Source organism: Lissotriton vulgaris, chromosome 10 (assembly GCF_964263255.1).
Source record: "Lissotriton vulgaris chromosome 10, aLisVul1.2, whole genome shotgun sequence".
Lineage (NCBI taxonomy): Eukaryota > Metazoa > Chordata > Amphibia > Caudata > Salamandridae > Lissotriton > Lissotriton vulgaris.
This window is the reverse complement of record NC_141698.1, coordinates 267,908,774-267,923,800: the sequence shown is the minus strand read 5'-3', so window position 1 is coordinate 267,923,800 and position 15,027 is coordinate 267,908,774. Positions and strand designations below refer to the sequence as shown.

The window sequence follows — 15,027 nt, the reverse complement described above, 5'->3', positions numbered from 1 at the left end:
TCGGGGCCGAGAGGCCCAAGGACTTGGCCGTAGCCCTGGAGTCCTTAAAGCGTTCACGCGCATGGTCTGCCTTGTCGCCAAAGAGGCGACGGCCATCGAACGGCATGTCCATAAGTGTGTTTTGGACATCAGCCGTGAAGTTGGCGGACCTCAATCAGGCGTGGCGACGAATCGCCACCGTCATTGCCATCGCTCTGCCTAGTGAGTCAGTAGTGTCCAGCCTCACCGGATGGAATAACGCGCCGCATCTCGACCCTCCACAAGGGCTTGGCCGAGTTTAGCCCGGACCTCCACCGGGCATTCTGGCAGCACGTCCGCGACCGTATCCCACAGAGAGTGGGTGTAGCGGCCCAAGAGGCACGCGGTGTTGACTGACCGCAATCCTAAACTCAGGGAAGCGAATAACTTCTTCCCATATTGTTCGTACCTCTTGGATTCCCGATCGGGGGGAGCCTCCGGGAATGCGGTCTGGGAATTAGAGGCCTGGATAACCAGGCTCTCGGCGGTGGGGTGGGTAGACAGAAAGCAAGGGTCGCCCGGAGCCGGGCGGTGACGCCTGGCCACGTTCCTATCCACAGGCTGACCTGTAGCTGGTTTGGACCAAGTGCCCAGAAGAACGTCAGATAAGGCCTCATTAAAGGGCAGCAGAGGCTCGGCCAAGCTTGACTGCGGTTTAAGGACCTCAGTGAGGAGATTAGTCCTCAAGGCCGCGACGGGGAGCTCAAGGCCTTGGCCGCCCTCGTCAGCACCACACTATAAGCCGCCCCCTCCTCCGTAGCCACGCTAGGAGGGGAGACAAAACCAGTGTCGGGCGAAGTGTCCAGACCACTGGCCTCCCCAAGCTCTCCTGTCCAGTCCGCAGAAGACTGACACTCACTTGCCAGAGGGTCCTCAGACCCTCCCAATCCCCCTCGTCACCCATCGCCTGGTACTGAGGCTCAAAGGATGGGGAAAATAGAAATAGAAATCTCCAAACGGCGTCGAGAGCGGCGCTGCTCCGACGCCGGACCCGAATCGAGGGTAGGACCAGGGACGGTGTCGTCCTGAGACGGCGCCGCGGGCGACACCCTTGCGGCCGGCGAGGTCGTGAGGTCGACCGGCGCGACCCGGATCCTGAGCCGGATCCAGTTGGGCCCTGCGGCGTCGGAACCGAAGTCGCCGCCGGGGCCGGAGCACCCGACGGCGCCGGGGCCGAAGCACCCGGCCCGCGTGGGGACCTAGTCGGGGCCGAAGGAGTGAGCGACCTCATGGCTGAGAGGAAGGCCTCGATCTCCTCCGGCGTCGCGTGCGGCCCAGGGACCGCGGGTATGGAGCAGGCCGCGACGCCCGCGGCTCCGCGTGGGCAATGTCGCCCAAACCCCCGGCCTGTCGCGCGAGCGTCGGGGGGAGTCAGAAGAGCGATGGTGCTTCTTCGACTTCTTGTGCCTCTTACCTGAGGACTTCGAGCCCGAAGACCGATGATGACTCCCGGAACTGTGGTGACTCCGGCCCCGCGACCGGTCCCTCGACCTCCTTTCGGACCGGGACCTCGAGCGGCGTGGGGCGGACTGCCGAAGCTCGAGTCGCTTACGGGACCGCTCCCGTCTAGCTTTAGACGTCAGGGCCCGGCAGTCGAGCAGGACTTGTCGTTGTGGTCCGGGCCGAGACAGTGCAGGCACCGGCGATGGGGGTCGGTAACCGACATCAGTCGGTTGCAGTTGGCGCAGCGCTTGAACCCGGGCATCCCTACTGGCACCTTCGGAGTCGAAAGACTTTGAAAAGAGATAAAAAAGGATCGCAAAAAGTTAGTCAAAAATTTACTAGGGTACAACTTTTTCCGGATCTGCGCTTGCTGGCGTGGAAAAAAGAAGAACTGACGTCAGCGCGCGGAGGCGGCGTCTAAGTACTCCGACGACGTCATCACGGCTCCCACGACGGGACGCGGAGCCGCGGACGACGCCTACTGACGCGCATGGGTACTGCTACGCAAAAATTTCCGGATCCAGCCTGACGCCTGGGGATATTCTAAGCTAAGGAATCTATCACTAAAGTGTCTCTTTCAGATTCACCTTTTTACCTATCTAGGAGTCACCCTGGCAAAGAATTAGTCTTGGAAGCCCCAAATTGAAATCATGACCATCAAACATCGCCAAATAGCAGGCGCATTAGTAAAAGAATTTAAAACTTCACACACTAAGCCTGTCAGTCCAGTCCTTCAGATATGACACTAAAGTAGTGGGATCAGTTCTATATGGGTCAGAATTGTGGTGATTCACAAACTTAGCTCAACTCACTGTAGCAGAGAACAAGTTCCTACGAAAGATAACAGTTCTACCACAAACCGCCCCACTCAAATCCCTGCTTTATGATCTAGGTCGGAAACCCCTAAGAGACGTAGCAGGACTTCGTCCTATTTTATACTGGCGTAGAATGTGGTCCACTCTCAAATTGGTGAATTATGCAGAAGCTCTCAGGTATGTCATGGAGGCTGACCACTCTCAGAAGATAGCCTGGCTCCAAAACATCAAGCGGACACGGAGTAATATGGGAATTCGATCACCATGGGAACATCCAATGTGTTTACAGTTTCCTTCAAAGGAAAAAATAAAGGAACAGTATTGGCTCATAATTATGACAAACAATTCCAGAGTAATTGAGAGCTCCACATTGACAGGGAGGTTTCTAGAATAAAAATGTACCTGCCTGCTTGAACCATACTGGGACATTATATCTAGGCTTTCAGATAGGAGACTTTACTTTCAATTTCGGGTAGGATCACATCCATTAAATTCCTTTATATGCAAGTGGTCTCCAAATGCCGATAACAAATGCCCCTTTTGCGTAGGCCAAACAGAAACACTCCCTCATGTCCTGTTCAGCTGTCCAGCCTATGTGGGTCAGCAGAAAAAATGGCTGATGCTTATTTGTAAGATCTTGGGCACTAGAAGTAGTAGCGAGGCAATGAGAATATTGCGCACAGATTTGTCTCCCCTCCATGCAAGTCCCGTTGCCAAGTTTTTGAACTGGACGTGGGTCAAAAGGTCTAAGATGAATTTATAGCCTTTTTATTGTAAAACTATTTATATTTTATAACTTGTCTAGTTTTAATAAGGCCTTGTTGACGACTCACTTTTTGTGTAAATATTACATGTAAATTGAGTGACCGTGGTTATAAGTGCAATGGCAGTGTGATATTTTATGGTGTTTCATTAAGTATTTATGTCTCTTTTTTACTTCAGGTCTGTTTTATTATTATGATGGAACATAAACACATACCACAGTACAAGGCATACAGCAGGCAGAAGCTGGTGGTAATCTGTACATTGATCAACAGGAGAGTAATCGAGAGAAACAAGCAGCTTGCCATACATATTTAGCATCTTAAAGACCAGATGCAGTGGAATCGGGTTGAATGCTTCGTCCATGGAGCAGAGGTGTTGAATGGCTTGAGAAGATGATTTTTCCTTGGCGCGATCCCTACGTTTGGGAGGGGGCACTGTAGCCTCTCTGGCGTATAGCATCTCTGGTTGGAGCATGAGGAGTTGATGGGCTGGCATCTTGGGATGCCATTGGGAGGTGCAGGAGTTGTTTTGCATTTGCATACCGCAAGAAGCAGAACACCCAGCATTTTCTCTCCTAAGTAAAGATTAAGGAAAAAGGGTGGGCCCACTGATATTTGATATTGAGGTTGCATAGTTTGTCTGTAACCGGTCTAAAGTCCCTATGACACTGGAGTATCCCTTGAGTAATATCCTGGAATACTTGTATACAGTGCCCATGGTAGACCAGCTCCATGTTACTTCATGCGGCTTGTAAAATAGTCTCTTTATCCCTGAAGAAGTATACCAGTGTGAGTATGTCTGGGACAAAGTGCGAGCGACCACTGGTCGAGGCATCTCGGTAGGTTCTGTCCAGGGCCAGTGGAGAGGAGTTGTTGTTGACTTTAACTGTCTGGAGGAGGTCTGCTGTGAATGCCATGATTTCTGAGCCTTCCGCCCTTGTGGAGATCCCCCTGATGCAGATGTTGTTTCTCCAGCTCCTATCTTCCAAGTCGCCTGCTTTAGCTAGAGGCCAATTTGTTGCTCCTCAAGGATAGCCATTCTACACCACAAGTTCTCCTGGTCTTTTGAGCGTGTGTCCATTGTACGCTCCAGGTCTTCAATCCGACCCCCAATATCAGCAATGTCTTGTCTAAGGTCATTGAGGCAGGCCTTGAATCCGGTTTTGATGGAGCCATCGTCAGATTTTATTTCCTGGAGGAAATGTTTCATGAAGGCCTGTGTGAGAGGGGCCATTGCTGGCTGGGGGTCCATGGAAGCCGGGGGGCCTGAATTAAGCCACATAGAGGCACCCCGGTTGTCCCTGGATGAAGCGGCTGGAGCGCCTTTGCCAGTTTTGGTGTGGGCATGGCCAGGGGGGAGCCCCGTTGAGTGATGAAAACCAATAAAATCCACAGGAAGGCCCTGAGTGGAAGTCGATGGCCAGGGTAAGGGTGGTGCAGCCTTGGTCCGGCTCCCTTGTGTCAGGGACCCTGTGTTGGTGAAGGGTCCACTCAGAGCTGAGACAGTCTTTCACAAATTGATGCCAAGTTGGGGGGCCCAAGGAACAAGTGTAGAAAAGTTCCTTGGCCAGTATCAGATCCATAAAGTTCCCCCTATGGGGTAGGGTGTCTCCAGCCTCCCCAGCTCTTGTGGAAGCTTGAGTATGACAAGAACAAAGGGGTTCCTGAAGCTCGGTCCAACAAGGGAACTCAAGAAACCATACATCAGATTTATACTATCATACTTTCCAGGATACAACGTAACTCATACTAAACACACACAGGGTATCAAACAAGTACATAGCAAATCTTCAGAGGGGTGGAGGTGTAATCAGTCCAAATGCTCCCAAGCGAAGAACGTTCTTCGCTTGGGGGCATTTGGACTGATTACACCTCCACCCCTCTGATGATTTGTTTCCATTCTGTCATCTTAATCATCTTGTGGCTGCTATGTACTTGTTTGATACCCTGTGTGCGTGTAGTATGAGTTATGTTGTATCCTGGAAAGTATGACGGTATGAATGTGATGTATGGTTTGGCGTGTGGGACAATGTGTACTGATTTGAAAGTTTTAAACTATTATGCTATTTGATATTTTTTATGTTTTGTTGATAAAATTGAAGTAAATATTTTTTCCACAATAAAATTATTATATCTTTGCTACCTTTGATGTTATGATTTGATTAAGCTCTTGTCTCCTCCGGTGACAAGGCATCAGTAATAGGACCCCTTTGTTGGGCCTTTTTGAAATCATTGTGGCAGGTATTTGTCTTGCTTCCAAGTAATTTCAAGGGGCCACCACGTGGGAGACAGCCTCCAGCTCTCAACTGTGTCCCAGGCAGGGTCCGCCATCGGACTCGGAGGCCGCAAGATGGCCGGGGAGGTCAGCTGGGCCTGTATATTAGAAGTCTTGTGTGCCGTGAAGAAGGAGCGGAAGAAGATCACTCTGTCCCTTCAGCCACAACAGGAGGCAGGTCATCCTCGGGAATCAGGAGGCAGGGAACTGGTCAGTCATTGGTGCTCAGGAGCAGCAAGCGATCCCTCCTTGGGCCCCAAGATGGCGGCCCCAGCTGTGATCATATCTCAGGCAAAAGCTAGCCAGACCGTTGTTCCACAGTGGCAGCTCCCCAGCACATTCTTTCAGCAGCGGTGGGTGGGTCAGGCTGGCCCCGATGGCCATTTTTGGGCCAGATACAGTGGGATCCGCTATGGCCGGCTGTGAGGGAGCGGAGACATGGCAAGGCACATCTCACTCCATTGGCAGCTTGGCCATGTCCACCCTTATGTCACTTTTAAGACATGCTGTGTCAAAATAAAGCATTGAACCTGAAGATGTGCACTCCCAACATTTAGAATTAGCAGGTGAGGCTGTGTTCTGGGATTGCAGCAACTTTCAAGTTTACACTCTTCACTCTCAACTCAAAGAATATTCAGCAGATCTCTGATGAGACCAAGTGAAAACAACAGCTAAAAAGCATTTGGGTAATAATGAAAAACATCAGCAGACATACTAATTATAAAATAAGATTTTGGAATCACAGAGATAAGAGTATGGACTACAGAGCAAAGTTGTGAAACTGAGAACCAATATTGCAAGCTTCTGCTAAACAAACAGGGAGAACCAAGATTTGTATATTTCAGACACCACATTGTGTCTGGTAAGGAGGGTTTTTACTCCCTCACCACTACCGGACCTCTGAATCTTTGCATGCAGTACACAATTTACAAAATAGTAGCCATAGCAGCCGTTTCTCCAAATCCTTCCTTAGATATGTGCTAAAAATAGAAATGGAGATGCACAAGACCAGTCAATGTTTCTGGAGAGCAGGCACATGCAGGAAGCAATTTCTTGACTCACCTCCAGTCTGCAGTCTTCTGACTCCTGCTTGCAGTCTCTTCTGCTCCTCATCTCCCCTTCCAACGCTGATTGATATACTCCCTGAAAGGAGAATAGTTACTCAAAATACATTTCTTCAAAGGGTACTGGCAAGAGCCAGCCTTTTCAATGAAGTTTGGTGAGTTAAAAGGATTAGAAGAAGCGGACAACAAACAGGGCAGACATGGTGATCAGCAGCTTGAGGACAGGACACCTCCTGGTAAAGTGACACAGCCTTACGACAGGTGAAAAACTATAGTAAAAGGTGTTGAATTTGTATAATAGGGTTTAAAGCAGCTCTAAATTATTGAGCACAGATAATATTGTTGGAAGACATGTTTTGCTCATACTAACACAAAGGAGTCCTCATTTCCAAAGGTTTCAATATGAATACACTCCAAACTATATACACTTAGCTCTGATTGCACTTAGCTCAGATTGCACTAGGACGGGGCTAACATAATTAAGTTGGGAGATATGTATGTCAACTAAACACACTGCATGTTTGAGGATTGAGACAGAACAAGCAGCTTTCGGTGAGCCAGTTTCTGACATATGGAGCACTGACTAGGCAGATTAACTTGATTGGTAAACAGGGCAAGACTGAGCACACTATAAACAAAAACCTTGCAGACTGTATTGCCAATCATGGGAACAAGGAAAACTATCACAGCTGTGTATTGTAGCCTTAGGTAGCAATCTAAGATAGACACTTCCCTGTTGAAGGGTCTCCAGGAACGAGATCTGGGTAAAAACATTACACTTAAGGAAAGGTTCATTGAATACCTCTCAAAAGTGTGTCACAATCTGCAGTTCAAATTGATTCCATTTACATTACCCCATAGGGCCTACTAGACCACTAGCAAGTTAAATATAATATACCCTACTATATCGGACATGTATACAAGATGCAGTCGATTTGCAGCTGACTGTATAGGTTTTGGAATTGTCTGTAGCTTGCTCCATTCTGGGATGCAGACTGGCAGAAATTACACTCTCACCCTTGAGGCCAATATTCTAGGACTGTATAAATGGGCAAATAAAGGAAGCATGCATGGAAAAAATGTTTGCTGATTTTGCCTGGCTATTTGCCAACCATTCATCGATATTATACAAGAGATACTGGCACAGCGGTGTAGGGAAGGAATAGGCCCTCCTTTCATGCACTGAACACCTTGAAGATTTGTATTCACAATTACTTCAGTTCTACGTTATGAGCTCCTTTGCAACACTGACAACACCATTTACCAGACAAATAGTGTATGCTTAATGCCAGTGTCTTCTGTTAATAAGTCTTGTTTTGATCTATTCAGTTGACGAGTGGAATCTTTTGATATGCATTGTAGCGAATATTCGAGATGCACTAGGAAAGGAAAATGGTACTTACCAGTATCCATCTGTTCTTGGCATGTAAAGCTGTAGATTCGTATACTTTAGCATAGATCGCTATCTGGTGTTGGGCTCGGATGTTTGCACTTTGTTATTGTAGAATTCTTTGTTGCCACAAGGTAGGTGATTCCACCTTTGGTTAGTAATGCGCATGGGCATAGACTCCATCTCCAGATTGTTTTTGCCATATAGGGTGATGATGGAGTTAGTTAGAAACAGAAAGATGACCATGTGTAATGTATCTAAGTAAGATATTACTGCAACAGTCACAGGTATCCGGGGAGGCGGGTGGGCATATACGAATCTACAGCTCTACATGCCAATAACAGATGCATACTGGTAAGTAGAATTTTCCGTTTGAGGCATATGAGCTGTAGATGTCATCCATGGGGATATTCCCCAAGAATGCCATAGGTGCCCCAATTTTGCGTGTGGGATGCGCCCTAGTGAGAATTTATAATGTACGCTTTGCTTTTTGATAGCATACTTGAATGGTTTTAACAATCCACCTGGCAATTCCAGATTTTGATATAGGATTGCCCTTATGTGGTTGTGAGAAAGCTACGAAAAGTGGTTTAGTTTTCCTGAAACTTTTTGTTCTCTCAATGTAGTCAAGAATAGCTCTTTTAACGTCAAGCGTATGAAGAGCCCGTTCTGCTACTGAGTCTGGATGAGGAAAAAAGACTGGGAGCTCAACCCACTGGTTAAGGTGAAATGGAGAGACTACTTTAGGTAGGAATTTAGGGTTTGTCCTAAGAACCACTTTGTTGTGATGGATTTGCGAAAATTGTTCTTGTATGGTTAATGCCTGGTGTTCACTGACTCTCCTGAGAGATGTGATGGCCACAAGGAAGGCTACTTTCCATGTGAGAAATTGTAACTCACATTTGTGTAAAGGTTCAAATGGGGGATCCATGAGCCTGGTAAGGACAATGTTTAGATTCCAGATTGGAGAGGGTGGAATTCTGGGAGGAATTATCCTTTTAAGACCTTCCATGACTGCTTTAATGGCAGGAACCATAAACAATGACGATTGTTGACTGTTTTGCAGGTAAACTGCTATTGCAGCAAGATGTAATCTTATGGATGTGTATGATAGATTACATCTTTGTAGATGCAAGAGATAACAAATAATGTTTTAAAAGGAATAATCTAATGGATTGATTATGTTATTGCAGTAAATCACAAATCTTTTCCATTTAGCTGCATAGCAAGTTCTAGTAGTAGGAAGTCTAGCCTCCTTGATAACATTCATGTAGTGTGATGAGAGGTCGAGGTATCCAAACTTAAAGACTTCAGGAGCCAGATCGCTAGGTTCAGTTGAGCTGGATCTGGATGCCTTATGTCTCCATGGTTCTGTGTGAGAAGCTTTGGGGAAAGATGTAACTTTTGGTGTGGAACTACTGAGAGTTTCAGTAGTGTTGTGAACCATGGTTGCCAGGTCCAAGTTAGAGCAACCTGGATAATTTTGAGAGACTGTTTCAGCTTGCGGACCAGTAGTGGAATGAGTGGGAGAGGCAGAAAAGCGTACGCAAATCTGCCTGACCAGTTCATCCATATCGCATTGTCTTTGGACAGTGGGTGTGGCTGTCTGGAGGTGAAGCTTGGGCATTTTGTGTTTAGGTGTGTGGCAAACAGATCAATGTCTGGATGGCCCCACATTTGAAAAAAGGGATGAAGAACTTTGGGATGAAGTTCCCACTTGTGAATCTTTTGTAGTTCCAAAGTTAAGTTTATTATGATTCGGCTCTCATTGAGGGCCACATAAATATACATACGTATTAACATAGCAATAATACATAAAAGCTACATACAGCAACAGGAATAACCACTAATTATCTGCAAATAATGCAATCATCAGCATCTCCCGGAAACACATTAATATATATCTAAAAACTCTTTAAAATATTTAAAAATTCTAGAGCAGAACATTTCGTTAGGGGGGCAATAAAGTGCATGGGAGAACATTTTTACATTCACAATTCCCAATTGTAAACAAATTGGTTTTATCCATTTTTGGCGCATAAGGCGCAATACCGGACAAATAAACAGTACATGGTTAAGATCTTGAGCAGCATTATTACATAAATTGCATAAAGGAGAAACTCCATACCATTTTGCTAGGAGTGTATTAAGTGGAAGCAAATTATGACGTAAAAGGTACCATAATCTACGGACACCGTGAGGAATATTCCAAATTAAGTATTGTTGGGCTAGTTTAGGTGTATAGGTTAGAACCAGGGCTTCCCTTTCTTTATACTTCTGTTGGGCAAGTATATATATGAATCTTTTGTAGCCGACGACCGCTATCTGATTGTGTGTCCCAGGTAGATGCTCTGCTAAGAGGTATATCTTTTGAGGAATGGCCCATCTCCATATGCTCTGTGCTAGTTGTGAAAGCTGTAGGGAGTGCGTTCCTCCCTGTTTTTGTATGTAGTACATTGCTGTCATGCTGTCCGTCCGGACGACGACAGCTTTGCCTACGAGGTGTACCTGAAATGACTTGAGAGTGAGAAATATGGCCAGTAACTCCAGATGATTGAGGTGAAGGAGTTTCTGTTGAGGGGTCCATATACCCTGAATGGTATGGGTTATGAGATGAGCTCCTCAGCCGGTGAGCGATGCGTCCGCTGTTAGCACTATCTGTGGAACCGGGTCCAGGAACGGCCGCCCTCTGGAAAGATTTTGTGTGTTCTACCACCGCAGAGAGCGATGTGTGCGGCTGTCCACCAACGCCAGATCTGTAAGCGGACCCTGAGCCTGGTTCCACTGATGTGCCAAACATTCCTGTAATGGACGCATTTGGAGACTTGCGTAAGGGCCAATTAAGATGCAAGAGGTCATCCTCCCTATGAGCTGCATAAAAACTCGAGCTGGTAGTGATTTCTGTGGTTGAAATTTTGTTATGAGAGCTAGCATCCTGGCTATCCTGACAGGATTGGGGAATGCTAGTGCCTTGGAAGTATCCATTGTTGTACCTAGATACTGTTGGGTGTGGGATGGTTGAAAATGTGACTTGGTAAGGTTTATTGTAAACCCTAAGTCGTGCAGCAGCTGGATTGTTTTGTGTGTTTGATGTAAACAATCTATGTGTGACTTGGCTTTTATGAGCCAGTCATCCAGGTAAGGAAACAAATGTGTATTGTCTTTTTAAGTGGGCTGCTACCACTGTGAGGCATTTTGTGAAGACTCTGGGCGCTGTTGTCACTCCGAATGGAAGGACTTTGAACTGATAGTGTTGACCGTCCACTACAAACCGTAGGTATTTCCTGTGAGTAGGGTGAATAGGAATGTGAAAGTAGGAGTCCTTGAGATCTAGAGTGGCAAGGAAATCGCCTTGTTGGAGCAGTGGAAGAACCTTTTGCAGAGTGACCATGTGGAAGTGGTCGGATTGTATCTACAGGTTTAAGGGTCTGAGGTCTAATATTGGCCTGAGAGTACCATCCTTCTTTGGAATTAAAAAGTAAAGGGAATAAACCCCTGTAACTTGATAATGTGGAAGAACCGGTTCTATTGCATGTTTTTGCAAAAGAGAGAGAACCTCCTGCTTTAGAAGCGTAAGATGTTCCGTGGACATTGGCCGTTGTCTGGGTGGTATGTGAGGAAGGGTAGAGGTGAGTTCCGGGCAGTAACCATACTAGATAATTTGCCTCACCCACCTGTTTGTGGTGATGTTGTTCCAGACAGGTAGGAACTGTGATAGTCTTCCTCCGACCGGAGTGGAATGGTCTGGAGGAAGCGGATGGAAGTCATTGTTTGGTAGTAGGGGAGGTTTGGTTATAGTTACCTCGCGCTCTGCTCTCCCTTTGTTATTATTTCCTCTGTACCCGCCCTAAAAATATCCCTTGTTGGGGGATGCTTGTGTAGGATTTTTATAGGAGGAAGTTGTAGCCTCTGTGGTAATGTTTTTGGATCTGCCCCTATAGAAGGAGCGACAAAAGGACCCCTGTGTAGTCTGAAATTGTAATGCTCCCATAGACTTAGCAGTGTCAATGTCTTTTTTCATTTTTTCTACAGCTGTGTCTACAGCTGGCCCAAAGTGGCGTTCTTGATCATACGATTGATTTAAAATAGTTGTTTGCACTCCCTGCTTGAAACCGGAAATGCGTAACCATGCATGTCTGCGGAGTAAGGCACTAGTGTTAACAGATGTAGATGCAGTGTCTGCTCCATCAAGGGCACATTTGATGGAGGCATTTATAAGTAATTTGCCCTCCTGGACCATATCATTGGCCTTGGCTTTGTATTGGTCAGGTAAGTGTTGTATAAGATTTTCAAGCTCATCGTAGTGAGCCCTGTCATATCTGGCAAGTAGAGCTTGAGCATTGGCTATCCTCCAGTGATTAGCTCCTTGGGAAGCAACACATTTACCTGATGCATCCAGCAGTTTAGACTCTTTATCGGGGTGGTGCATCACCAGAGGTTTGGGAATTAGCCAGTTTTCTTGCATTGGAGACTACCAAGGAGTCTAATGGGAGTTGGGCCTTGATGTACATGGGATCTTTAGGGGCAGGTCTTTTTCTCAATGCTTGGATTGAGAATTCTAGCCCTGACAGAGTCTTTGATTATGTTGGTGCATGTTTAATTACACCTTTAAGTATGGGCAATGTGTGTATGATTTTATGGGACTGAGCAAAAGTGTCATTAAGATATCTTCCTCCATGGGGTCTGAATGTAGTGGCACGTTGTGGTATTGAGCAGCTCTAATAATAAGTTGGCTAAATCCTATATTGTCGTCTAGGGTGATGGCTTAGATGGGAATGCATCTGGATTCGGAATGTCCGGGGGATCTGCAGCATCGTCATAATCATCCCATGTATCCTGTGGAGGGGTAGTGTTACCATCATTAGGGTCATCTACAGGATCATTACCGTGTTACTCCACACCCCCTAAATCCTCATCATCCTGTGGTAATAAGGGTGAGCATGGACATAATTTATAGGAGAGAAAGGTTTAGCAGGAAGAAAAGGAGAAGAGGGTCTTATGGGTGAAGTTGCAATGTCTCTCTTCTTAGCAGGCACCTCGGGTGTATGTGAGGTATCAGATTTCCTCTTCTTTGCTGGAATACTGATAATATGGCCTGCTTTAGCGTTCAGCTGTAACGTGTTTTGCTTTGGGTCGATAGGATCTGGTTGAAACAGTTCATCCTGGTCAGCTGTTTTCGGTGCCGATTTTTTCGGTTCAGAGCGTGGCTTTAGTTTGGTCTTTGGAGACTTAGGAGGGGTTTTGTGCTTCGTCGGCTTTGAAGTTGGCGTCGAGATTGAACTTTTCTCCTGAGCCGGACATTTTCTGTGTTTCTTCAGTTCCGAGGCCTTATGGTCTTTTGGTGCATAAGGGCTCGGTACCGAGGCCTTTCTGGAGGTTACTGGAAAGGGGTGTATCCCCGATTTCGGCACCCAAGGTGGTTTAAGGGTAGCGAAATGTGGCTTGCGCAGTCCCGAGCTGCCGAAAGGCTTTTCTTTTTGCTTCGGGAGCCAGGCCCAGATGCGGGGCTTCTGAAGTTTTCTTCTGGTCTCGACTAGAGCCTGCAGGTGAAGTCTTGACTAAAGCCTTCTGCTTTTGTGGTGGGGAAGGAGCAGGGGCTTTTGTACTCACTCGTTGACCTGGAGTGATGTCATCGGACCCGGAGTCATCCTCTTCGGAGACTGTCTCGAGCTCCTCCGAATCCTCTGCCTCTGGAACATCGGGGCCTTCATCGAAGAGGTCTTCTGGCACTGGTGCAGTTTGAGGAGGCATGACGTGTCGTCGAGCCCGGCGATCACGGATGGTCTTCATCGATCGAAAGGAGGCACAGGCTTGGCAATCCTTCTCCTCGTGTTCTGGTGATAGGCAAAGGTTGCAGACCTGGTGATAGTCACTGTGTGGAAATTTAGCTCCACACTGGGGGCATTTTTTGAATGGAGTTCTTTCCATTAGCCGTAGGCCCGAATGGCGGCGATAGGCCCAACGGCCCGCGTCGACAACCAGAGTTGAGAAATTTGAGTTAGCGCGTCGAAGGCACGCGAAGGAGACAATACAGTTGAATATGAAAGGTTGCGCGTTAAAAAAGTTAAGAAAACACCGTGCCAAGCCGGAGCGCAGCAAGTCCCATCCGAACTCGATGGCGGAAAAAACAATCTGGAGATGGAGTCGATGCCCACGCGCACTATTAACCAAAGGAGGAGTCACCTCTCTCGTGACTACAAAGACTTCTACAATAACAAAGTGCAAACATCCGAGCCCAACACCAGATGGCGATCTATGCTAAAGTATACAATCTACAGCTCATATGCCTTGAACATATTGTTTAATGTATAGTTGGAAAAAGGCAGTAAAAACATCAAAAAAGATCCTGACACTGGCTAAGAATCTTATACTACTGCCTGACACAACTTGATGCCCGGATACAGCTTGAAGACCAGACAGCTTGAAATTTCGACATTGTGTGAATACAGAAAAGAGACGGAGAATCTGCTTGACAACCCGACACAGAACAAACACCTGAAAGATAACTAACATCTGACTCAGCCAACCCGGAAGCAGACTTTAGACGTGGGGCATGATGGGGGGTCTACACGGAGAAGGTGTCTTGGTCACTGTTGCAGCCGTCAGCAAGAAGGTTCCTCAATGGATCTGTGGACGAGATACCAATGAGGGTATAAGCCTGTATTGATGTTGTTTCTTTGGCATTCGATACAGTGCCGCTTCAGGATCGGCACAAATGCTGCAAATTATGAGCAGTGAGAAATGAAAGGGCTTTGTTGTGGTGATGAGCTGGAAAGTGATGCTGCCCAGGTGTGGGTGATGCTGCCCATGTGTGAATACGGCTGCCGTGAGGAAGAAAACAGCCAGCCATTTGAGACCCTTGCAGCGGGTGGAGAGGAACAGACTGTTAGCAGGCTGGCTTTCGGCATAGTCTGTGTTGGTCAGCAAAATCTGATGGCAGGGAGCTGCTATCCTGCTCGAAATAATGCTATGAGTAAATCAAATAGGCTGTTTTTTAGGTTTCGCCTAGCGTTGCAGTGCACAAGCGCTGCTCACTCTGCGAGACATATTGTGAGAGAGGAGATTTCAGAAGGGGGCTTGAAGCACCGCCCCTCATTTTCATTGGACGGCGTCATCGTTTATGGGAAACGTGGCCTCCGATTGAAAATGAGGCTTCTTTGTTTCTGCCCTTTCTCCTTTTGGGACGGCCCATCCAGACTAGATCCTTTGCTTCACGGCTGTTGTGAAGCAATTTCTCATCTAAAGGAGCCATGTTATA

The 15,027-nt window shown here is 47.0% G+C and overlaps 1 protein-coding gene across 1 annotated transcript in view; it reads right to left on the bottom strand.

Moving 5' to 3' along the window:
- Positions 1-15,027, bottom strand: part of LOC147685096 (uncharacterized) — a 1,199,247-nt gene that overhangs the window by 300,922 nt on the left and 883,298 nt on the right. The window contains exon 28 of the mRNA XM_086940986.1: positions 6,378-6,458. Within this exon, the coding sequence (XP_086797112.1) occupies positions 6,378-6,458 (81 nt within the window). The remainder of the gene's footprint in view (positions 1-6,377; positions 6,459-15,027) is intronic.